At 45.0% G+C, this 27,994-nt stretch overlaps 1 protein-coding gene across 1 annotated transcript in view; it reads left to right on the top strand.

Moving 5' to 3' along the window:
* Window positions 1-27,994, top strand: part of LOC138853427 (uncharacterized) — a 249,477-nt gene that overhangs the window by 213,527 nt on the left and 7,956 nt on the right. Inside the window, exon 4 of the mRNA XM_070089978.1 lies at window positions 11,657-11,795. Coding sequence (XP_069946079.1) covers window positions 11,657-11,795 — 139 coding nt within the window. The remainder of the gene's footprint in view (window positions 1-11,656; window positions 11,796-27,994) is intronic.

The raw sequence follows: 27,994 nt of genomic DNA, 5'->3' as shown, positions 1-27,994 counted from the left end.
GTGGAGGATGGTGTTTGTGGTGTGTGGTGGATGGTGTGTGTGGAGGATGGTGTGTGGAGGATGGTGTGTGTGGAGGATGGTGTGTGTGGAGGATGGTGTGTGTGGAGGATGGTGTGTGCGGAGGATGGTGTGTGGAGGATGGTGTGTGTGGAGGATGGTGTGTGGAGGATGGTGTGTGTGGAGGATGGTGTGTGTGGAGGATGGTGTGTGGAGGATGGTGTGTGTGGAGGATGGTGTGTGGAGGATGGTGTGTGTGGAGGATGGTGTGTGTGGAGGATGGTGTGTGTGGAGGATGGTGTGTGTGGAGAATGGTGTGTGTGGAGGATGGTGTGTGTGGAGGATGGTGTGTGGAGAATGGTGTGTGTGGAGGATGGTGTGTGTGGAGGATGGTGTGTGTGGAGGATGGTGTGTGTGAACATGTCTGTCTCTGTGGGAAAACTTTCACTGCACGTCTAAGTACAATAAAGAACCAAAATTACTGGAAACGGTTACAGTCTCTTGACCTGTACTCCTTGGAACGCAGGCGAAAAAGATACATGATAATATAAACCTGAAAATCTTATAGGGACTAGTCCCAAATCTGCACACGGAAATCACTCCCTATGAAAGCAAAAGAGTCGACAGGTGGTGCAACATATCCCCTCAATGAAAAGCAGAAGCGCCTTGAGACAACACAGTAAGTGACTGGGGCCCAAAACTGTTTAACTTCCTCCCAGCATACATTACCAGTAAACGCTTGGCTGTCTTCCAGGAGCTGGACAGGCACCTTAAGTACCCGACCAACCGGGCTGTGTTTCGTACATAGTTTTGCGTGCGGCCAGTAGTAACAGCCTGGCTGATCAGGCCCTGATCCACCTCAAGGACTAATTATTGACCAGCCAGCGGGGGAGTTGACCCTCGGAGCATCCTCCAGGCATACTCCAGGGAGGATGAATCCCTGTTAAGGATCATTGTTTTCTGAGCCAAGAACAACTTCAGACCAGCAAAGTTATCCCTATAATTAATCAACTAATAATAATAATAATAATAATAATAATAATAATAATAATAATAATAATAATAATAATAATAATGGGAAAACACTAATTATTATAATTATATTTATGGGATCATACAGCTCCTGGGAGTAATGGGAAACAATGAGGTTCAAGCCAAGTAAAGGGAGGATAGGTCCAATTCCTTGGAACAAGAGCTACTCACGAACATCAAGGCACCCTGAGAGGGTATGATTGGGTATTGGTCCATGATTTATGGAGTTCCCCCAGGTGTATATTATTCATGAGGATGCGCTAAATTCGTACCTGGAGTACCTGGAGTTTACCTGGAGAGAGTTCCGGGGGTCAACGCCCCCGTGGCCCGGTCTGTGACCAGGCCTCCTGGTGGATCAGAGCCTGATCAACCAGGCTGTTACTGCTGGCTGCACGCAAACCAACGTACGAGCCACAGCCCGGCTGATCAGGAACCGACTTTAGGTGCTTGTCCAGTGCCAGCTTGAAGACTGCCAGGGGTCTGTTGGTAATCCCCCTTATGTATGCTGGGAGGCAGTTGAACAGTCTCGGGCCCCTGACACTTATTGTATGGTCTCTTAACGTGCTAGTGACACCCCTGCTTTTCATTGGGGGGATGTTGCATCGTCTGCCAAGTCTTTTGCTTTCGTAGTGAGTGATTTTCGTGTGCAAGTTCGGTACTAGTCCCTCTAGGATTTTCCAGGTGTATATAATCATGTATCTCTCCCGCCTGCGTTCCAGGGAATACAGGTTCAGGAACCTCAAGCGCTCCCAGTAATTGAGGGGTCATACAGCGCAAGGGAAATAAGAGACAAGCTCAATCCAAAGTGAAGATATATCTACTTCCATGGATCAAGAACCTCAAACCCCAGGACATCCCCTAATAATAATGATAATAATAATAATAATAATAATAATAATAATAATAATAATAATAATAATAATAACAAATCAAATTAAGCGCTAAACCTGAAAGAGTCATACAGCGCTTCAGGGTGGGATGTGCATAAGAAGGAATTTGCGAAGCTGAGGAACACTTGTGAGACAGGAGTAGTAGTCGTGGTGATGCTATTATTGAGGAGCACATAATTATTGAGGAGCACATAATTATTGAGGAGCACATAATTATTGAGGAGCACATAATTATTGAGGAGCACATAATTATTGAGGAGCACATAATTATTGAGGAGCACATAATTATTATTGAGGAGCACATAATTATTGAGGAGCACATAATTATTGAGGAGCACATAATTATTGAGGAGCACATAATTATTATTGAGGAGCACATAATTATTGAGGAGCACATAATTATTGAGGAGCACATAATTATTATTGATGAGCACATAATTATTGAGGAGCACATAATTATTGAGGAGCACATAATTATTGAGGAGCACATAATTATTATTGATGAGCACATAATTATTGAGGAGCACATAATTATTGAGGAGCACATAATTATTGAGGAGCACATAATTATTGAGGAGCACATAATTATTGAGGAGCACATAATTATTGAGGAGCACATAATTATTATTGATGAGCACATAATTATTGAGGAGCACATAATTATTGAGGAGCACATAATTATTATTGAGGAGCACATAATTATTATTGATGAGCACATAATTATTGAGGAGCACATAATTATTGAGGAGCACATAATTATTGAGGAGCACATAATTATTATTGATGAGCACATAATTATTGAGGAGCACATAATTATTGAGGAGCACATAATTATTGAGGAGCACATAATTATTGAGGAGCACATAATTATTGAGGAGCACATAATTATTGAGGAGCACATAATTATTATTGATGAGCACATAATTATTGAGGAGCACATAATTATTGAGGAGCACATAATTATTGAGGAGCACATAATTATTGAGGAGCACATAATTATTATTGAGGAGCACATAATTATTATTGAGGAGCACATAATTATTATTGAGGAGCACATAATTAGGCTGTTAGTAGGTAAAATGTATACAGTAGAAGTTGGAAAGAAATAAGTGTATGATACACTTGTTATTGCTCCATACACTGTGTATGATACACTTGTTATTACTCCATACACTGTGTATGATACACTTGTTATTACTCCATACACTGTGTATGATACACTTGTTATTACTCCATACACTGTGTATGATACACTTGTTATTACTCCATACACTGTGTATGATACACTTGTTATTACTCCATACACTGTGTATGATACACTTGTTATTACTCCATACACTAAACCCGTAGGATGCTTAGATTAGGTAAGATATGTCAGGAAACAGGGTGTTTCCTGACGTGGGTGTTAGTCATAGGAACTTTTGGTCATCTGATCGAGGCCTTCCGCTGTTGTAAGTGATAGTTCTTCCTACTGAATAAGGATGTCCGCCATGCAGCTTTGAGTTCAAATTCGGTGAAAGTAATTCTATCGTCACTTTCCTGTGCATAAAATAGGCCAGACTGTCTAGTGTGTTTGACACTGACCATTATGTATGAGGCTAAAAAAAAGAGTTTGTTATACATGGTGTTAAAGATAATATAGCAACATGTGTAGATGATCAGGATGCAACACTTGTTAAATCTGATTCTATTCTACCCCTTTATATCCTCCTAAGTACTTAAGAGGTGTAATCAAGTTTGATAAAAGGAAGAGTAACTCATTATGTTAAAGCTCGAATTCTTTGGATTAAGAATCCTTCATCAAGACACTCCTTCCCTCTCGGCATCAGTCAGATGACCAAAAGTTCCAGCTGCGGGTCATCGTATGACTAACACCCGCGTCAAGAACCACAAATCGTACACTAACTCCGATAATTTCTGGAGTGGAATCACAGTCAATGGCCTCCACTCCAAAACAACTGATATTAGTGCCAAAAAAAAAAGAACCCCTCCCCCATCCATACCACTAATACGACGACATTCATCTTTGCAAATATACAGGATCTAAACCAGCAACGAACAACAAAATACCTTTCATTCATGGACTGCTTACAGAGTCAAACGCAGTGTTCGCAGATTTCACAGAAACCCACATAAAGGATTACTTGACAGTGAAATATGGATCCCGGGTTATAACCTATACGGATGTGACAGAGTGAACAGGCAAGAGGGATGGGGGAAGGGTTGGCCTGTACGTCACAGAATTACTGATATATTCGGAACTACTAAACGCCTCAGATGATGTAGTTGAAGTTTTGGCAGTAAAGATCGAGAAGTAAAACCTGGTAATTGCGGTTGTATACAAGCCTCCTGATCCAACGTCCCAACAATTCCAGGAACAGCTGAAAATAGACCACTGTCTGGAAAATCTTCCAGCTCCTGCCCCAAACATCTTGCTCCTGTGGGATTTCAACCTAAGGCACCTAAAATGGAGGAATGTAGCAAATGCTGTAGCAGAAATAACCCCAGAAGGCAGCTCACATGAAAACTCCCAACAAATTCTCATTAAACCAGCAAATATTAGAGCCAACAAGATTGGAAAATACACTGGTTCTCATCTTCACTAACAATGATGATTTGATACGAAATATTACCATATCAAAAACAATATACTCAGATCACAATGTAACAGAGGTTCAGACATGCATGTGCGGGGCTCCAGACCAACAAAATGTGATCAGTCACGAGGGAGCCTTCACGAAATTAAACTTGAATAACAAAAACATACGGTGGGCCCAAGCAAACCAGGTCCTAAATGATATAAACTGGGAAGGTATCCTAAACAACATGGATTCAAACCTATGTCTAGAAAAAATTAACTCTGTGGCACTCGAGGTATGCTCAAGGCATATTCCTTCAAGGAAAGGAGGAGATGTAAACTAGAAAGAGAAAGACGCTCCCTATACAGACGAAGGCAAAGAATAACAGAGCGGCTAAAAGAGGCCAATATATCTGTAATACGAAGGGGGAAGAACTAAAAGCCATAAATAAAATTAAAAGAAACCCAAAATATTTCTTTTCTTATACCAATACTAAGTCGAGAACAACATCCAGTACTGGGCCCCTACTTAGACGAGATGGGTCCTACACAGATGACAGCAATAAAATGAGTGAGCTACTCAAGTCCAGTTATGACTCGGTTTTTAGCGAGCCGCTAACCAGACTAACAGTCGAAGACCTAAAGGAATGTTTTATGAGCGAGACACAGAATTTGGTAGACTCAAACCTGTCTGATGTTATCCTGATGCCAAATGACTTCGAAAAGGCGATAAATGACATGCCCATGCACTCTGCCTCAGGCCTAGACTCATGGAACTCCATGTTCATCAAGAAATGCGAGAAACCCCTATCATGTGCTTTCAACATCTTATGGAGAAGGAGCATGGACACGGGTCCTCACACAGCTGCTAAAAACAACAGACATAGCCCCACTCCACAAAGGGGGCAGTAAAGCAATAGCAAAGAACTACAGATCGATAGCGCTAACATCCCATATCATAAAAATCTTTGAAAGGGTTCTAAGAAGCAAGATCGCCACTCATCTAGATACCCATCAGTTACACAACCCAGGGCAACATGAGTTTAGAACAGGTCGCTACTGCCTGTCCCAACTACTGGACCACTATGACAAGGTCCTGGATGTTCCAGAAGACAAACAAAACGCAGATGTAGTATACACAGACTTTCCAAAAGCCTTTGACAAGAGTGACCATGGTGTATTAGTGCACAGACTGTGTGATAAAGGAATAACAGGAAAAGTTGGTAGATGGATCTGTAATTTCCTAACAAATAGTATTAGTAAACAAAGTAAAGTCTGGTAAGTAAGACACATGTGCAGCAGTGAGACAGCCTTAATCTGAAACGTTTTGCCTACACAGTAGCCTTCTTCAGTCGAGTACAGAAAGTAGGCAGGAGCAGTAGAGCTGTGAAGACGATGTTTACCTGGAGTTTACGTGGAGAGAGTTCCGGGGGCCAACGCCCCCGCGGCCTGGTCTGTGACCAGGCCTCATGGTGGATCAGGGCCTGATCAACCAGGCTGTTACTGCTGGCAGCACGCAATCCAACATACAAACCACAACCCGATTAGTCAGGTACCGACTTTAGGTGCTTGTCCAGTGCCTGTTTGAAGACAGCCAGGGGTCTATTGGTAATCCCCCTTATGTATGCTGGGAGGCAGTTGAACAGTCTCGGGCCCCTGACACTTATTGTGTTGTCTCTTAACATGCTAGTGACACTCCTCCTTTTCATTGGGGGGATGTTGCATCGTTTGCCGAATCTTTTGCTTTCGTAGGGAGTGATTTTCGTGTGCAAGTTTGGTACTAGTCCCTCTAGGATTTTTCCAGGTGTATATAATCATGTATCTCTCCTGCCTGCATTCCAAGGAGTACAAGTTCAGGAACTTCAAGTGCTCCCAGTAATTTGTCTCAGTTATGCGTGCCGCGAAGGCTCTCTCTACATTTTCTAGGTCAGCAATTTCACCTGCTTTGAAAGGCGCTGTTAGTGTGCAGCAACATTCCAGCCTAGATAGAACAAGCGACCTGAAGAGTGTCATCATAGGCTTGGCATCCCTAGTTCTGAAGGTTCTCATTATCCATCCTGTCATTTTACTAGCAGATGTGATTGATACAATGTTATGGTAAAAGAAACACTACCTGTTTATAAATTCAAGTCTCTTCTCAAAGATTACTTACTCACCCAAAACCAAATAAATACTGAATAACTGAACCTTATAAATTGTATATCTTAAATGTTTCTCATAATTATATCACATAAATGTTAAACCTAAAACCCAATCTAACTTTATTATTTTTTAAATACACTACCTAACAGAATCACTACCTAACTGAATGCAACCATATGACCTGTCTTTGTAATACTCACTTGTGCTTTATAGTAATCTGTTTACATTAATGTTTTATCACTGATTTCATCATTGCTTAGTTAATCTTAAGTTAATTTTAAGCCAGCCCGTAATGCTATGCATAGTATAAGTGGCTTTGGCATGCTGCTCTTATCTGTATTTTTTTGTACCTCTGTATGTGTGCTCAAATTGGAAATAAATAAATAAATAAATAAATAAATAAAAAAAAAAGGTGAGATCCTCCGACATGATCACTCCCAGGTCTTTGAGGTTAGTTTTTCGATATATTGTGTGGTTGGAATTTGTTCCATCGCCCTTGAAGTCGTAGATTTGAGGTTCTCAGTCCCTCAGCCTAGAGAAGAAGTCTGTTCCATACTCGGAAACAATGTGAAGATCAAGCCACAGTGTGGAGACTTATATACTGTCAGAAGGAGAGGTGTAGAGAAGTAGAAAGAATGTAATTACTGAGAGGTCACGTCCCTCTCAGATCCAGCCATTCTCGAAAAAGTTGTCCAATGTGTTTTCTCTTCTGTAACAAGATGCCATTGTGTTGCAGTGTCTGACAGAGTGAATATCAAAATAGTATATGATACCGAAAGGTTGGTAAGACACATAGGCAACAGTGAGGCATCTTTAATCCAAAACCCGTTTCGGATTAAAGAAGCCTCACTGTTGCCTATGTGTCTTACTTACCAACCTGTCGGTATTGTAAACATTTTGATAATCACAGAGTAAAATCTAAGGCGGCAACTGTGAAAAGCTCTGTTCCACAAGGCACAGTACTCGCTCGCATCCTCATATCTGACATAGACAGGGATGTAAGCCACAGCACCGTGTCTTCCTTTGCAGATGACACCCGAATTTACATGACAGTGTCCTCCATTGAAGACACTGCAAGACTCCAGGCGGACATCAACCAAATCTTTAAATGGGCCACAGAAAACAATATGAAGTTCAATGATGAGAAATTTCAACTATTCCGATATGGAAAACGTGAGGAAATTAATACTATATCGGAGTATAAAACAAATTTCAACCACACAATTGAGGGAAAAACTAATGTAAAAATCCTGGGAGTGATAATGTCAGAGGATCTCACTTTCAAAGGCCACAACATTGTATCAATCGCATCTGCTAGAAAAATGACAGGATGGATAATGAGAACCTTCAACATTAGGGATACCAAGCCCATGATGACACTCTTCAGGTCGCTTGTTCTATCTAGGCTGGAATATTGCTGCACACTAACAGCACCTTTCAAGGCAGGTGAAACTGCTGACCTAGAAAATGTACAGAGAACCTTCACGGCGCACATAATTGTGATAAAACCCCTCAATTACTGGGAATGCTTGAAGTTCCTCAACCTGTACTCCCGCCTGTGTTCTAGGGAATACTTGATTATATACACTTGGAAATTCCCAGAGGGATTAATACCAAACTTACACACGAAAATCACTCCCTATGAAAGCAAAAAGACTATGATTGAAAAGCAGGAGCGCCACTAACACGATAAGAGACAACACAATAAGTGTTAGGGGCCCAAGATTGTTCAACTGTCTCCCAGCATACATAAGGGGGAATACCAATAGACCCCTGGCTGTCTTCAAGGCACCTATAGTCAGTACCTGACTTGTGGTTCGTACATCGGGTTGCGTGCGGCCAACAGTAATAGCCTGGATGATCAGGCCCTGATCCACCATGAGGCCTGGTCACAGACGGGGCCGCGGGGGCGTTGACTCCCTAAACCCTCTCCAGGTATACTTCAGGTATTTCCTGACCAATCTTACCTACCTCTCTCGAAGATCCTAGGGAAGAAACTATCGGGAGTTTTATATAATCTGCAGCAACGAGAGGCAATCAGGTTTAATCCAAACGCAGGATAGAGCCTATTCCTTGGAGCAAGATTATTATAATCATGGGGGAGAGCTAAAGCCGTAGGATTATACAGTGTCTGTGTGGGGGGGGGGAGATATTCAGGCTTAATTCAGGGAAGTGGAGCACAGATCCAATTCCCTAGATCAAGAGCCCCTCACCAGCGTTAAGGAATCTGTCTTGAGGGGCCTTGGATAAGATAAGATATCGTTTGGATTTTTAACCCTGGAGGGTTAGCCACTCAGGATAACCCAAAAAAGTCAGTGCGTCATCGAGGACTGTCTAACTTATTTCCATTGTGGTCCTCAATCTTGTCCCCCAGGATGCGACCCACACCAGTCGACTAACACCCAGGTACCTATTTGCTGCTAGGTGAACAGGACAACAGGTGTAAGGAAATGCGTCGAAACGTTTCCACCCGCCGGGAATCGAACCCGGGCCCACCGTGTGTGAAGCTGGAGCTTTAGCCACCAGGCCAAGGATCAAGGATATTGGCATTACTGTATATTAAAAAACAACTGCCAAACCATGGGCTATGCAGCCCTTGGATCAAGAGCCCCACATCGGCATCATGGAAGTTAACCCTCAAATTCCTGTTTCTGCAACACCGACAATACCTTGTCAGACTGAGAATACTAGTTGAGGGGCTTTCATACTCCATTGTTAACACTCAGTTCACACACACAGGTCCGGGGTCGATCACCGGTACGGGTAGAAACATTACGACGCTTTGCTGTCCATGTTCACCCATCAGTAAAATAGGTACCTGGGTGTTAGTCGACTGGTGTGGGTCGCATCCTGGGACAAAATTGACCTAATTTGCCTGAAATGCTCAGCATAACAAGCGGCTTTGTATATAGTAGTATGTCATTGATGTCAGCTAGGACTGTATACCTTGTACACGTACTTGTAGTAAATAAAGATTATTATTATTATTATTATTATTATTATTATTATCAAGAAACTGGAGTGAACCTCCCTTCTTTGGAGCAAAAATAACCTTCGATTCCTCCAGTGCTCTACGACTCCTATGGGTTTAGTGTTTTCCCGTAAATATACTTTTATGGGAAAGCATTAAACTCATTAATTGTCATACAGACCCTGGGAAATGGGAAGTAATTAGGTTTTATTAGAAGAAGGGTAACTCACGTTCCTTGGAGGAGCCCTTCATCAGTATCACGGTGGCCCATGGCCTAGTAGGCAAAGCTCTCAATTCACACGCCGAGTCCTGATTCGATCCCCGGGAAGGGTGAAAACAATGGGTGTATTTCCTTACACCTGTTGTCCCGTTCATCTAGCAAGCAAGTAGGTGGTAGTGTGGAAAATTGCGTTTATCTGAATGTAACTCATTATGTACATAACAGTAAATGATAACAAAGATAATTATTGATAATCAGAGTTACATAGACAAGTAGGAATTTGGGACACCTAGGTCACAAAAATGTCCCCCTTCGATACCTACAACTGTCTTATCCACAAGTTGCTCTAGGCCTATTAATTACAAATGAAAGATTCATCAACAAGAATTCTGGTAAATATATAAGTTTGTGGACTGTACATTAAAAATAAATGATTATATATATACACATATACATTGTGGAAAATACTGTATATATTTTCCAGAAATACAGTAGTTATTAAATGTAAATAGATGGCCATACTGTATTTAAAATTTATGTAATCAAAAACTGGAAGCTGCGCCTGCGCAGGAGGAGACTCGCCATCTTGGTTTTGAATTGGATACAACGTTAATATAATGGGAAGAATTTTTCGTGCTCTAGAGGTTAAAATTGGATTGACACCTCTCAAATAGGAGGCAAAATTGTTGGATGTGCATTCCTGCATAACTTGAGATATCAGACGACTGGACAAGACAGCTCCATGAACCTCACATAAGCTCTCTAGATTTGTGTATAATTCTGGCCAGTGTTTTCATAAATTTAGTTAGTGAGGTTTTTCTGAGTATGATACAACTTAATATCCAGTCAAATTGGTGAGTGATATTAAGATATATTTTCCTTCTGTTATGTATATGTGAATTTATATATAATAATTTTTTAATATACAGTCCACAAATTTATATATTTACCAGTATTCCTGGTGTATGTATATTTCATTTAATTAATAGGTCCAGAGCAACTTGTGGTTATGACAGTGGTAGGTATCGAAGGGGGACATTTTTTGCGACCTAGGTGTCCCAAATTCCTACTTGTCTATGTAACATTGATAAATAATAATCTTTGTTATCACTTACTGTTATGTACATAATTAGTTACATTCAGATAAATGCAATTTTCCACATACATAACAGAAGGAGAATATCTTAAAATCACTCACCAATTTGACTGGAGATCAAGGTGTATCATACTCAGAAAACCTCACTGTCTAAATTTATGAAAATACTGGCCAGAATTATAACACAAATCTAGATAGCTTATCTGAGGTTCCTGGAGATGTCTTGTCCAGTCGTCTGATATCTCAATTTATGCAGGAATGCACATCCAACAATTTTGTCTCCTATTTGAGAGGTGTCAGCCCAATTTTACCTCTAGAGCACGAAAATTCTTCCCAATATTCACTAACGTCTGTGTCCAATTCGAATAACAATGGCGAGTCTCTTCTGCGCAGGCACAGGCTTCCCATTTTTTATAACATATTTTTTATTAAATACAGTGTGGCCATCTATTTACATATAACTACTGTATTCCTGGAAAATATATACAGTATTTTCCACAGGTAGGGTGTTAGTCGACTGGTGTGGGTCGCATCCTGGGGGACAAGACTGAGGACCACAATGGAAATAAGACGGACAGTCCTCGATGATCGACTGTCTTTCTTGGGTTATCCTGGGGGGGGGGGATAAAAATCCGAACAAAATCTTGTCTTATTGAATGTGATCACATTGTGTTCACAAAAAAAAGTGCTAAGCCTGTAAGTGCTTAAATATGTTTTGATATGGGCGCAGGTAGTGATTGTGGTGAAGGGCTTGAGGAACGGAGTGACTGACACTACAGTAGAGGCTGGCCAAAGGGTCACGAATACAGTGGATCGAGTCTACAATGCTGCCAACACCTCCCAGACAGTGTCCAGTTTCAAGGATCTTCGTAAGTTACAAAATTAGAGAATCCTCTTTTTTTCACTACTTTACCACTTCTGACTTTATCTTTACCATGTTAACTCACCCTCTACGACAGCATGATAACACCCTCCACGACAGCATGACGACAGCATGTTAACTCACCCTCTACGACAGCATGTTAACTCACCCTCTACGACAGCACGATTCGATTCAATTCAATTAAATTCAAGTTTATTCTCTATAAGGGTTACAATGTGGGGTTTACAGGTTTTGGGTATTTTGTGGTTTACATGTTATAAAATACTAATTACAGAGGTGGCCACTAGGACACCTAGCATGGCTAGGCATTTCGAGCAGACTTAGATTAATTCTTAACATTAAATCCTTACAGATTATAGTATTAAGGCTAAGTGACTACATCATAATTTGTGAGTTTAGCAATGTGAATGCTTTTGTTTTGGCACAATACAAAGTGTCTATATTTGAGTATCATAGGCAAACTTATGACTAGTTAGGATTTATTATTTTAAGATGAAGATTAATATTTCTGGGTTTATAGTCAGTGGGTGAGTGAGTGTAATTTTGAACCACCAGGTGGTTATCATGTAGTTAGTTGTCGGGGTGGATCAGGGAGATATTTTCTAACTGCAGTTTTGAAAGTGATGAATGTGTCTGCAGTTCTAGAGTTTTCAGGTAGGGTGTTCCAGATTTTAGGTCCTTTGAAATACATTGAATTTTTGTAAAGGTTTAGTCGAACACGGGGAATGTCATAGAGATGTTTGTGTCTGGTGTTATGCCTGTGGATCCTGTCACAACTATCAAGAAAGGGTTTTAGGTCAAGGTTAATATTGGAATTTAAGGTCCTGTAGATATAGAATGCACAGTAGTAAGTGTGGATGTTCTGAACAGGGAGTAAGTTTAGATCTATGAAGAGGGGGGGGGGGTGTTACCAGGGATGGGATTTAGTGATTATTCTTACTGCAGCTTTTTGTTGGGTTATTATTGGCTTTAGGTGTGTTGCTGCAGTTGAACCCCAAGCACAGATAGCATAGGTGAGGTATGGGTATATATGTGAATGGTATAGTGTGAGAAGGGCAGTTTGCGGTACATGGTATCATATCTTGGAGAGGATCCCCACAGTTTTGGATACTTTTTTGTTATGTGTTGGATATGGGTGCATAACGACAGCATGTTAACTCACCCTCCACGACAGCATGATAACTCACCCTTCATGACAGCATGATAACTCACCCTCCACAACAGCATCACAACAGCATGATAACTCACCCTCCACAACAGCATCACAACAGCATGATAACTCACCCTCCAAGACAGCATGATAACTCACCCTCCACAACAGCATGATAACTCACCCTCCACGACAGCATGACGACAGCATGTTAACTTACCCTCCACGACAGTATGATAACTCATCCTCCACGACAGCCTGAGAACTCCCCCTCCACGACAGCGTGACGACACCATGATAACTCGCCCTCCACGACAGCATGATAACTCACCGTCCACGACAGCATGATAACTCACCCTCCACGACAGCATGATAACTCACCCTCCACGACAGCATGATAACTCACCCTCCACGACAGCATGATAACTCGCCCTCCACGACAGCATGATAACTCACCCTCCACGACAGCATGATGATTCACCCTCCACGACAGAATGATAACTCACCCTCCACGACAGCATGATAACTCACCCTCCACGACAGAATGATAACTCACCCTCCACGACAGCATAATAACTCACCATCCACGACAGCATGATAACTCACCCTCCACGACAGCATGATGATTCACCCTCCTCGACAGAATGATAACTCACCCTCCACGACAGCATGATAACTCACCCTCCACGACAGCATCACGACAGGATGTTAATTCACCCTCTACGACAGCATGACGACAGCATGTTAACTCACCCTCTACGACAGCATGACGACAGCATATTAATTCACCCTCTACGACAGCATGACGACAGCATGTTAATTCACCCTCTACGACAGCATGACGACAGCATGATAACTCACCCTCCACGACAGCATGACGACAGCATGTTAATTCACCCTTTACAACAACATGATAACTCACCCTCCACGACAGCATGATAACTCACCCTCCACGACAGAATGACGACAGCATGTTAACTCACCCTCGAGGACAGCATGATAACTCACCCTCCAGGACAGCATGATAACTCACCCTCCACGACAGCATGATAACTCACCCTCCACGACAGTGCGACGACAGCATGGTAACTCACACTCCACGACAGCATGACGACAGCATGTTAATTCACCCTCTACGACAGCATGATGACAGCATGTTAACTCACCCTCTACGACAGCATGTTAATTCACCCTCTACAACAGCATGACGACAGCATGATAACTCACCCTCCACGACAGCATGATAACCCACCCTCCACGACAGCATGATCACTCAACCTCCACGACAGCATGACGACAGCATGTTAATTCACCCACTACGACAACATGACGACAGCATGTTAACTCACCCTCCATGACAGCATGACAGCATGTTAACTCACCGTCTACGACAGCATGACGACAGCATGTTAACTCACCCTCTACGACAGCATGACGACAGCATGTTAACTCAGCCTCCACGACAGCATGATAACACACCCTCCACGACAGCATGACGACAGCATGTTAACTCAGCCTCCACGACAGCATGATAACTCACCCTCCACGACAGCATGACGACAGCATGATAACTCACCCTCCATGACAGCATGACGACAGCATGATAACTCACCCTCCACGACAGCATGATAACTCACCCTCCACGATATCATGACGACAGCATAACTCACCCTCCACGACAGCATGACGACAGCATGATAACTCACCCTCCACGACAGGATGATAACTCACCCTCCACGACAGAATGATAACTCACCCTCCACGACAGCATGTCGACAGCATGATAACTCACCCTCCACTACAGCATGTCGACAGCATGATAGCTCACCCTCCACGACAGCATGATAACTCACTCTCCACGACAGCATGACAGCATATTAACTCGCCCTCCACGACAGCATGATAGCTCACCCTCCACGACAGCATGATAAGTCACCCTCCACAACAGCATGATAATTCACCCTCCACGACAGCATGATAACTCACCCTCCACGACAGCATAACTCACCCTCCACAACATCATGAGGACAGCATGTTAACTCACCCTCCACGACAGCATGATAACTCACCCTCCACGACAGCATAACTCACCCTCCACGACATCATGAGGACAGCATGTTAACTCACCCTCCACGTCAGCATGGTAACTCACCCTCCACGACAGCATGATAACTCACCCTCAACGACAGCATGATAACTCACCCTCCACGACAGCATGTTAACTCACCCTCCACGACAGCATGATAACTTACCCTCCACGACAGCATGACGTCATGATAACTCACCGTCTACGACCGGTGGCCTGGTGGCTAAAGCTCCCGCTTCACACACGGAGGGCCCGGGTTCGATTCCCGGCGGGTGGAAACATTTCGACAAGTTTCCTTACACCTGTTGTCCTGTTCACCTAGCAGCAAATAGGTACCTGGGTGTTAGTCGACTGGTGTGGGTCGCATCCTGGGGGACAAGATTAAGGACCCCAATGGAAATAAGTTAGACAGTCCTCGATGACGCACTGACTTTCTTGGGTTATCCTGGGTGGCTAACCCTCCGGGGTTAAAAATCCGTCACGACAGCATGTTAATTCACCCTCTACGACAACATGACGACAGCATGTTAACTCACCCTCCATGACAGCATGACGACAGTATGTTAACTCACCCTCTACGACAGCATGACGACAGCATATTAACTCACCCTCTACGACAGCATGTTAACTCAGCCTCCACGACAGCATGATAACTCACCCTACACGACAGCATAACGACAGCATGATAACTCACCCTCCATGACAGCATGACGACAGCATGATAACTCACCCTCCACGACAGCATGATAACTCACCCTCCAGGATATCATGACGACAGCATAACTCACCCTCCACGACAGCATGACGACAGCATGATAACTCACCCTCCACGACAGGATGATAACTCACCCTCCACGACAGCATGATAACTCACCCTCCACGACAGCGTGTCGATAGCATGTTAACTCACCCTCCACTACAGCCTGTCGACAGCATGATAGCTCACCCTCCACGACAGCATGATAACTCACCCTCCACGACAGCATGACAGCATATTAACTCGCCCTCCACGACAGCATGATAGCTCACCCTCCACGACAGCATGATAAGTCACCCTCCACAACAGCATGATAATTCACCCTCCACGACAGCATGATAACTCACCCTCCACGACAGCATAACTCACCCTCCACGACAGCATGAGGACAGCATGTTAACTCACCCTCCACGACAGCATCATAACTCACCCTCCACGACAGCATGATAACTCACACTCCACGACAGCATGATAACTCACCCTCCACGACAGCATGTTAACTCACCCTCAACGACAGCATGATAGCTCACCCTCCACGACAGCATGATAATTCACCCTGCATGACAGCATGATAACTCACCCTCAACGACAGCATGATAACTCACACTCCACGACAGCATGTTAACTCACCCTCCACGACAGCATGATAACTTACCCTCCACGACAGCATGACGTCATGATAACTCACCGTCTACGACAGCATGACGACAGTATGATAACCCACCCTCCACGACAGCATGACGACAGCATGTTAACTCACCCTCCACGACAGCATGATAACTTACCCTCCACGACAGCATGACGTCATGATAACTCACCGTCTACGACAGCATGACGACAGTATGATAACCCACCCTCCACGACAGCATGATGACAGCATGATAACTCACCCTCAACGACAGCATGATAACTCACCCTTAACGACAGCATGTTAACTCACCCTCCACGACAGCATGATAACTTACCCTCCACGACAGCATGACGTCATAACTCACCGTCTACGACAGCATGACGACAGCATGATAACTCACCCTCCACGACAGCATGACGACAGTATGATAACTCACCCTCCACGACAACATGATAACTCACCATCCACAACAGCCTGACGACAATATGATAACTCACCCTCCACGACAGCATGATAACTTACCCTCCACGACAGCATGACGTCATAACTCACACTCCACGACTACATGACGACAGCATGATAACTCTCCCTCCACAACAGCATGACGACAGTATGATAACTCACCCTCCACGACAGCATGACGACAGCATGATAACACCCTCCACAACAGCATGACGACAGCATGATAACTCACCCTCCACAACAGCATGACGACAGCACGTTAACTCACCCTCCAAAACAGCATGATAATTCACCCTCCACGACAGCATGATAACTCACCCTACACGACAGCATGATAGCTCACCCTCCACGATTGCATCCACGACAGCATGATAACTCACCCTCCACGACAGCATGATAGCTCACCCTCCACGATTGCATGATAACTCACCCTCCACGACAGCATGATAGCTCACCCTCCACGACAGCATAATAACTCACCCTCCACGTCAGCATGATAACTCACCCTCCACGACAGCATAATAACTCACCCTCCACAACAGCATGATAGCTCACCCTCCACGAAAGCATGATACCTCACCCTCTACGACAGCATATTGATTCACCCTCCACGACAGAATGATAACTCACCCTCCACGACAGCATAACTCACCCTCCACGACAGGATGATAACTCACCCTCCACAACAGCATGATAACTCACCCTTCACGACAGCATGTCGACAGCATGATAACTCACCCTCCACTACAGCATGTCGACAGCATGATAGCTCATCCTCCACAACAGCATAACTCACCCTCCACAACAGCATGACAGCATATTAACTCGCCCTCCACGACAGCATGATAAGTCACCCTCCACAACAGCATGATAATTCACCCTCCACGACAGCATGATAACTCACCCTCCACGACAGCATAACTCACCCTCCACGACAGCATGAGGACAGCATGTTAACTCACCCTCCACGACAGCATGATAACTCAACCTCCACGACAGCATGATAACTCACCCTCCACGACAGCATGATAACTCACCCTCCACGACAGCATGTTAACTCAACCTCCACGACAGCATGATAGCTCACCCTCCACGACAGCATGATAATTCACCCTGCACGACAGCATGATAACTCACCCTCAACGACAGCATGATAACTCACCCTCCACGACAGCATGTTAACTCACCCTCCACGACAGCATGATAACTTACCCTCCACGACAGCATAACGTCATGATAACTCACCGTCTACGACAGCATGACGACAGTATGATAACCCACCCTCCACGACAGCATGACGACAGCATGTTAACTCACCCTCCACGACAGCATGATAACTCACCCTCCACGACAGCATGATAACTCACCCTCCACGACAGCATGATAACTCACCCTCCACGACAGCATGTTAACTCACCCTCCACGACAGCATGATAGCTCACCCTCCACGACAGCATGATAATTCACCCTGCACGACAGCATGATAAATCAACCTCAACGACAGCATGATAACTCACCCTCCACGACAGCATGTTAACTCACCCTCCACGACAGCATGATAACTTACCCTCCACGACAGCATGACGTCATGATAACTCACCGTCTACGACAGCATGACGACAGTATGATAACCCACCCTCCACGACAGCATGACGACACCATGATAACTCACCCTCAACGACAGCATGATAACTCACCCTCCACGACAGTATGTTAACTCACCCTCCACGACAGCTTGATAACTTACCCTCCACGACAGAATGACGTCATGATAACTCACCGTCTACGACAGCATGACGACAGCATGATAACTCACCCTCCACGACAGCATGACGACAGTATGATAACTCACCCTCCACGACAGCTTGATAACTTACCCTCCACGACAGAATGACGTCATGATAACTCACCGTCTACGACAGCATGACGACAGCATGATAACTCACCATCCACAACAGCCTGACGACAATATGATAACTCACACTCCACGACAGCATGACGACAGCATGATAACTCACCCTCAACGACAGCATGATAACTCACCCTCCACGACAGTATGTTAACTCACCCTCCACGACAGCATGATAACTTACCCTCCACGACAGAATGACGTCATGATAACTCTCCGTCCACAACAGCATGACGACAGTATGATAACTCACCCTCCACAACAGCATGACGACAGCACGTTAACTCACCCTCCAAAACAGCATGATAACTCACCCTCCACGACAGCATGATAACTCACCCTCCACGACAGCATGATAACTCACCCTCCACGACAGCATGATAACTCACCCTCCACGACAGCATGATAACTCACCCTCCACGACAGCATGATAACTCACCCTCCACGACAGCATGATAACTCACCCTCCACGACAGCATAATAACTCACCCTCCACGACAGCATGATAGCTCACCCTCCACGACAGCATAATAACTCACCCTCCACGTCAGCATGATAACTCACCCTCCACGACAGCATAATAACTCACCCTCCACAACAGCATGATAGCTCACCCTCCACGACAGCATGATACCTCACCCTCTACGACAGCATGTTGATTCACCCTCCACGACAGAATAACTCACCCTCCACGACAGCATAACTCACCCTCCACGACAGCATGATAACACCCTCCACGACAGCATGATAACTCACCCTCCACGACAGCAAGATAACTCACCCTCCACGACAGCTTGATAACTCACCCTCCACGACAGCATGTTAACTCACCCTCCACGGCAGCATAACTCACCCTCCACAACAGCAGGATAATTCACCCTCCACGACAGCATGATAACTCACCCTCCACGACAGCATGATAACTCACCCTCCACGACAGCATGATAAATCACCCTCCACGACAACATGATAACTCACCCTCCACGACAGCATGATAACTCACCCTCCACGACAGCATAATAACTCACCCTCCATGACAGCATGATAGCTCACCCTCCACAACAGCATAATAACTCACCCTCCACGACAGCATGATAACTCACCCTCCACGACAGCATAATAACTCACCCTCCACAACAGCATGATAGCTCACCCTCCACGACAGCATGATACCTCACCCTACACGACAGCATGATGATTCACCCTCCACGACAGAATGACTCACCCTCCACGACAGCATGATAACTCACCCTCCACGACAGCATGATAACGCCCTCCACGACAGCATAACTCACCCTCCATGACAGCATGATAACTCACCCTCCACAACAGCATGATAACTCACCCTCCCCGACAGCAAGATAACTCACCCTCCACGACAACATGACGACAGCATGTTAACTCACCCTCCACGACAGCATGATAACTCACCCTCCATAACAGCATGATAATTCACCCTCCACGACAGCATGATAACTCACCCTCCACGACAGCATGATAACTCACCCTCCACGACAGCATGTTAACTCACCCTCCACGACAGCATGATAACTCACCCTCCACGACAGCATCATAACTCACCCTCCATGACAGCATGATAACTCACCCTCCATGACAGCATGATGATTCACCCTCCACAACAGCATGATAACTCACCCTCCACGACAGCATGATAACTCACCCTCCATAACAGCATGATAATTCACCCTCCACGACAGCATGATAACTCACCCTCCACGACAGCATGATAACTCACCCTCCACGACAGCATGTTAACTCACCCTCCACGACAGCATGATAACTCACCCTCCACGACAGCATAATAACTCACCCTCCATGACAGCATAATAACTCACCCTCCACGACAGCATGATAACTCACCCTCCATGACAGCATGATGATTCACCCTCCACGACAGCATGATAACTCACCCTCCACGATAGCATGATAACTCACCCTCCACGACAGCATAATAACTCACCCTCCACGACAGCATGATAGCTCACCCTCCACGACAGCATAATAACTCACCCTCCACGTCAGCATGATAACTCACCCTCCATGACAGCATAATAACTCACCCTCCACAACAGCATGATAGCTCACCCTCCACGACAGCATGATACCTCACCCTCTACGACAGCATGTTGATTCACCCTCCACGACAGAATAACTCACCCTCCACGACAGCATAACTCACCCTCCACGACAGCATGATAACTCACCCTCCACGACAGCATGATAACACCCTCCACGACAGCATGATAACTCACCCTCCACGACAGCAAGATAACTCACCCTCCACGACAGCTTGATAACTCACCCTCCACGACAGGATGTTAACTCACCCTCCACGACAGCATAACTCACCCTCCACAACAGCAGGATAATTCACCCTCCACGACAGCATGATAACTCACCCTCCACGACAGCATGATAACTCACCCTCCACGACAGCATGATAACTCACCCTCCACGACAACATGATAACTCACCCTCCACGACAGCATGATAACTCACCCTCCACGACAGCATAATAACTCACCGTCCATGACAGCATGATAGCTTACCCTCCACAACAGCATAATAACTCACCCTCCACGACAGCATGATAACTCACCCTCCACGACACCATAATAACTCACCCTCCACAACAGCATGATAGCTCACCCTCCACGACAGCATGATACCTCACCCTACACGACAGGATGATGATTCACCCTCCACGACAGAATGACTCACCCTCCACGACAGCATGATAACTCACCATCCACGGCAGCATGATAACTCGCCCTCCACGACAGCATAACTCACCCTCCATGACAGCATGATAACTCACCCTCCACAACAGCATGATAACTCACCCTCCACGACAGCAAGATAACTCACCCTCCACGACAACATGACGACAGCATGTTAACTCACCCTCCACGACAGCATGATAACTCACCCTCCATAACAGCATGATAATTCACCCTCCACGACAGCATGATAACTCACCCTCCACGACAGCATGATAACTCACCCTTCACGACAGCATGTTAACTCACCCTCCACGACAGCATGATAACTCACCCTCCACGACAGCATGATAACTCACCCTCCACGACAGCATGATAACTCACCCTCCACGACAGCATGATAACTCACCCTCCACGACAACATGATAACTCACCCTCCACGACAGCATGATAACTCACCCTCCACGACAGCATAATAACTCACCCTCCATGACATCATGATAGCTCACCCTCCACAACAGCATAATAACTCACCCTCCACGACAGCATGATAACTCACCCTCCACGACAGCATAATAACTCACCCTCCACAACAGCATGATAGCTCACCCTCCACGACAGCATGATACCTCACCCTACACGACAGGATGATGATTCACCCTCCACGACAGAATGACTCACCCTCCACGACAGCATGATAACTCACCCTCCACGACAGCATGATAACTCGCCCTCCACGACAGCATAACTCACCCTCCATGACAGCATGATAACTCACCCTCCACAACAGCATGATAACTCACCCTCCACGACAGCAAGATAACTCACCCTCCACGACAACATGACGACAGCATGTTGACTCACCCTCCACGACAGCATGATAACTCACCCTCCATAACAGCATGATAATTCACCCTCCACGACAGCATGATAACTCACCCTCCACGACAGCATGTTAACTCACCCTCCACGACAGCATGATAACTCACCCTCCACGACAGCATCATAACTCACCCTCCATGACAGCATGATAACTCACCCTCCATGACAGCATGATGATTCACCCTCCACAACAGCATGATAACTCACCCTCCACGACAGCATGATAACTCACCCTCCATAACAGCATGATAATTCACCCTCCACGACAGCATGATAACTCACCCTCCACGACAGCATGATAACTCACCCTCCACGACAGCATGTTAACTCACCCTCCACGACAGCATGATAACTCACCCTCCACGACAGCATAATAACTCACCCTCCATGACAGCATAATAACTCACCCTCCATGACAGCATGATAACTCACCCTCCATGACAGCATGATGATTCACCCTCCACGACAGCATGATAACTCACCCTCCACGATAGCATGATAACTCACCCTCCACGACAGCATAATAACTCACCCTCCACGACAGCATGATAGCTCACCCTCCACGACAGCATAATAACTCACCCTCCACGTCAGCATGATAACTCACCCTCCATGACAGCATAATAACTCACCCTCCACGACAGCATGATACCTCACCCTCTACGACAGCATGATACCTCACCCTCTACGACAGCATGTTGATTCACCCTCCACGACAGAATAACTCACCCTCCACGACAGCATAACTCACCCTCCACGACAGCATGATAACTCACCCTCCACGACAGCATGATAACACCCTCCACGACAGCATGATAACTCACCCTCCACGACAGCAAGATAACTCACCCTCCACGACAGCTTGATAACTCACCCTCCACGACAGGATGTTAACTCACCCTCCACGACAGCATAACTCACCCTCCACAACAGCAGGATAATTCACCCTCCACGACAGCATGATAACTCACCCTCCACGACAGCATGATAACTCACCCTCCACGACAGCATGATAACTCACCCTCCACGACAACATGATAACTCACCCTCCACGACAGCATGATAACTCACCCTCCACGACAGCATAATAACTCACCCTCCATGACAGCATGATAGCTCACCCTCCACAACAGCATAATAACTCACCCTCCACGACAGCATGATAACTCACCCTCCACGACAGCATAATAACTCACCCTCCACAACAGCATGATAGCTCACCCTCCACGACAGCATGATACCTCACCCTACACGACAGGATGATGATTCACCCTCCACGACAGAATGACTCACCCTCCACGACAGCATGATAACTCACCATCCACGGCAGCATGATAACTCGCCCTCCACGACAGCATAACTCACCCTCCATGACAGCATGATAACTCACCCTCCACAACAGCATGATAACTCACCCTCCACGACAGCAAGATAACTCACCCTCCACGACAACATGACGACAGCATGTTAACTCACCCTCCACGACAGCATGATAACTCACCCTCCATAACAGCATGATAATTCACCCTCCACGACAGCATGATAACTCACCCTCCACGACAGCATGATAACTCACCCTTCACGACAGCATGTTAACTCACCCTCCACGACAGCATGATAACTCACCCTCCACGACAGCATGATAACTCACCCTCCACGACAGCATGATAACTCACCCTCCACGACAGCATGATAACTCACCCTCCACGACAACATGATAACTCACCCTCCACGACAGCATGATAACTCACCCTCCACGACAGCATAATAACTCACCCTCCATGACATCATGATAGCTCACCCTCCACAACAGCATAATAACTCACCCTCCACGACAGCATGATAACTCACCCTCCACGACAGCATAATAACTCACCCTCCACAACAGCATGATAGCTCACCCTCCACGACAGCATGATACCTCACCCTACACGACAGGATGATGATTCACCCTCCACGACAGAATGACTCACCCTCCACGACAGCATGATAACTCACCCTCCACGACAGCATGATAACTCGCCCTCCACGACAGCATAACTCACCCTCCATGACAGCATGATAACTCACCCTCCACAACAGCATGATAACTCACCCTCCACGACAGCAAGATAACTCACCCTCCACGACAACATGACGACAGCATGTTGACTCACCCTCCACGACAGCATGATAACTCACCCTCCATAACAGCATGATAATTCACCCTCCACGACAGCATGATAACTCACCCTCCACGACAGCATGTTAACTCACCCTCCACGACAGCATGATAACTCACCCTCCACGACAGCATAATAACTCACCCTCCATGACAGCATGATAACTCACCCTCCATGACAGCATGATGATTCACCCTCCACAACAGCATGATAACTCACCCTCCACGACAGCAAGATAACTCACCTTCCACGACAACATGACAACAGCATATTAACTCACCCTCCACGACAGCATGATAACTCACCCTCCATGACAGCATGATAATTCACCCTCCACGACAGCATGATAACTCACCCTCCACGACAGCATAATAACTGACCCTCCACGACAGCATGTTAACTCACCCTCCACGACAGCATGATAACTCACCCTCCACAACAGCATAATAACTCACCCTCCACGACAGTGTGATAACTCACCCTCCATGACAGCATGATAACTCACCCTCCATGACAGCATAATAACTCACCCTCCATAAGAGCATGATAACTGACCCTCCACGACAACATAATAACTCACCCTCCATGACAGCATGATAACTCACCCTCCACGACAGCATGATAACTCACCCTCCACGACAGCATAATAACTGACCCTCCATGACAGCATGATAACTCACCCTCCACGACAGCATGATAACTCACCCTCCACGACAGCATGATAACTCACCCTCCACGACAGCATAATAACTCACCCTCCATGACAGCATGATAACTCACCCTCCACGACAGCATGATAACTCACCCTCCACGACAGCATGATAACTCACCCTCCATGACAGCGTGATAACTCACCCTCCATGACAGGATAATAACTCACCCTCCACGACAGCATGATAACTCACCCTCCACGACAGCGTGATAACTCACCCTCCATGACAGCATGATAACTCACCCTCCACGACAGCATGATAACTCACCCTCCACAACAGCATGATAACTCACCCTCCACGACAGCATGATAACTCACCCTCCACGACAGCATAATAACTCACCCTCCATGACAGCATGATAACTCACCCTCCACGACAGCATGATAACTCACCCTCCACGACAGCATTATAACTCACCCTCCACGACAGCGTGATAACTCACCCTCCATGACAGCATAATAACTCACCCTCCACAACAGCATGATAACTCACCCTCCACGACAGCATGATAACTCACCCTCCATGACAGCATAATAACTCACCCTCCATGACAGCATGATAACTCACCCTCCACGACAGCATGGTAACTCACCCTCCACGACAGCATAATAACTCACCCTCCATGACAGCATAATAACTCACCCTCCACGACAGCATGATAACTCACCCTCCATGACAGCATGATAACTCACCCTCCACGACAGCATGATAACTCACCCTCCACGACAGCATGATAACTCACCCTCCACGACAGCATGATAACTCACCCTCCACGACAGCATAATAACTCACCCTCCATGACAGCATGATAACTCACCCTCCACGACAGCATGATAACTCACCCTCCACGACAGCATGATAACTCACCCTCCATGACAGCGTGATAACTCACCCTCCATGACAGCATAATAACTCACCCTCCACGAGAGCATGATAACTCACCCTCCACAACAGCATAATAACTCACCCTCCATGACAGCATAATAACTCACCCTCCATAAAAGCATGATAACTCACCCTCCATGACAGCATGATAACTCACCCTCCACAACAGCATGATAACTCACCCTCCACGACAGCATGATAACTCACCCTCCACGACAACACCTTTGAAACTGCCTTGCACCACTTCATGAGTCTTACTGGACTTATCCTTCTCTTCCTTGGATTAAACCAAATTGAGTTCCATTCTTTGGGTGATATGACCTCTGCAGATTTAGTTCCTCCCCAATTAAAATAATTTCATATCAACCATACCATATCATTGCCCTATTTTACCATTTATAATCCTCTTAGTATCTATTATAGTTTTATTTTATTTACTTTTTTAACATCTGTTGTTGCCAAATATTCTAATTTACAATTTATTAATATCTGTTACAAATATCTGTTGTTTACCTTATTATCATATCACTGCTAAAACCCATTTAATCTTTAATTTAAAACTGCACGTTTTATTCTAGTATCCATTGTAAACAACTGCAATAACAAGTCATGGTCTGGTGCTACATTATCTTATAATTTTGTCTTAATATCTTTATACATAGTTAATACAACTATAGTTTAAGACATAGTTCATTAATAGTTTAAGATATAGTCAACACTTAAGTTCATTATGTTTATTAGTTTCTACACTCTACTTAACCGACATCCATTTGCTACACACTTGTCCAAACATTCCCTTATTACAGATATCATCATTGGAACTCAACGCACCATAAATAATATAAATAATTACCATTTAACCTAAATGCTGAATGATCACATAGACCCGGATCTAAATCTTTAAAATCTAACTCCCAATCAAAATTTAATGGAAGGTAACTGCCTCTATTACACAGCATCACAAGCCAGCACTGTCCTAAGTAATGCCAGAAATATTACAGTTCTCAATTACAACATTAGGTCCCTAGGTAAACACTATGATGACCTCCTTGCGTTCATTGATTCCCTCAAGACAACCTTCTCCTGTATTATTCTCACTGACACCTGGAATAAACAGGATGCAATAGATATATACTCATTACTAGGACACAGCAATCCACAACTGCAGACCATACCATGTTGGGGGAGGTATAGCCATCTATTAATGAACTATCATGTTGTAACATCACTTGCTATAGTGATGAATATGGAGAATACATTTTTGCAAATTTTACTGTAAAAAAACTTAAGATTCCTAAAACAATCGGTACCATATACTGGATGCCTCATACAAATATCCCAAATTTTAGTGATAAATTAAAGACACTAATAACAAACAACCAAATGAACAAGCATCACCTTCTCCAAGCCGGAGACTTAACATTAATCTTGGCCTAACAGATGACCAGCCAGTAACTGATTTCATCAATAATATGAACAACATACTACTCATACCAGCTATAACAAAGCCAACCAGGCTGACTGAGACAAGTGCAACCATAATTGACCATATAGGGACTAATATACTAACACCCCTCAAATCAAGGATAATCACAAACAACACTACTGACCACTACCCCACCTTTCTCTTAACAAACATTAGTAAACAACCACTGGAATATAATAAGGTCTCTATTAGACTCCATGACGAGGCTTCAATAAGTAACTTCACAACAGAGCTAGGTACAGTTGACTGGCCTACAGAATTCTCAAATACTAATGATATCGATGATTGGATAGACATATTTCTTAACTACTTAGACTATAT

Source organism: Cherax quadricarinatus, chromosome 3, assembly GCF_038502225.1.
Source record: "Cherax quadricarinatus isolate ZL_2023a chromosome 3, ASM3850222v1, whole genome shotgun sequence".
Classification (NCBI taxonomy): domain Eukaryota; kingdom Metazoa; phylum Arthropoda; class Malacostraca; order Decapoda; family Parastacidae; genus Cherax; species Cherax quadricarinatus.
This window is presented reverse-complemented; position numbering and strand designations above follow the sequence as displayed.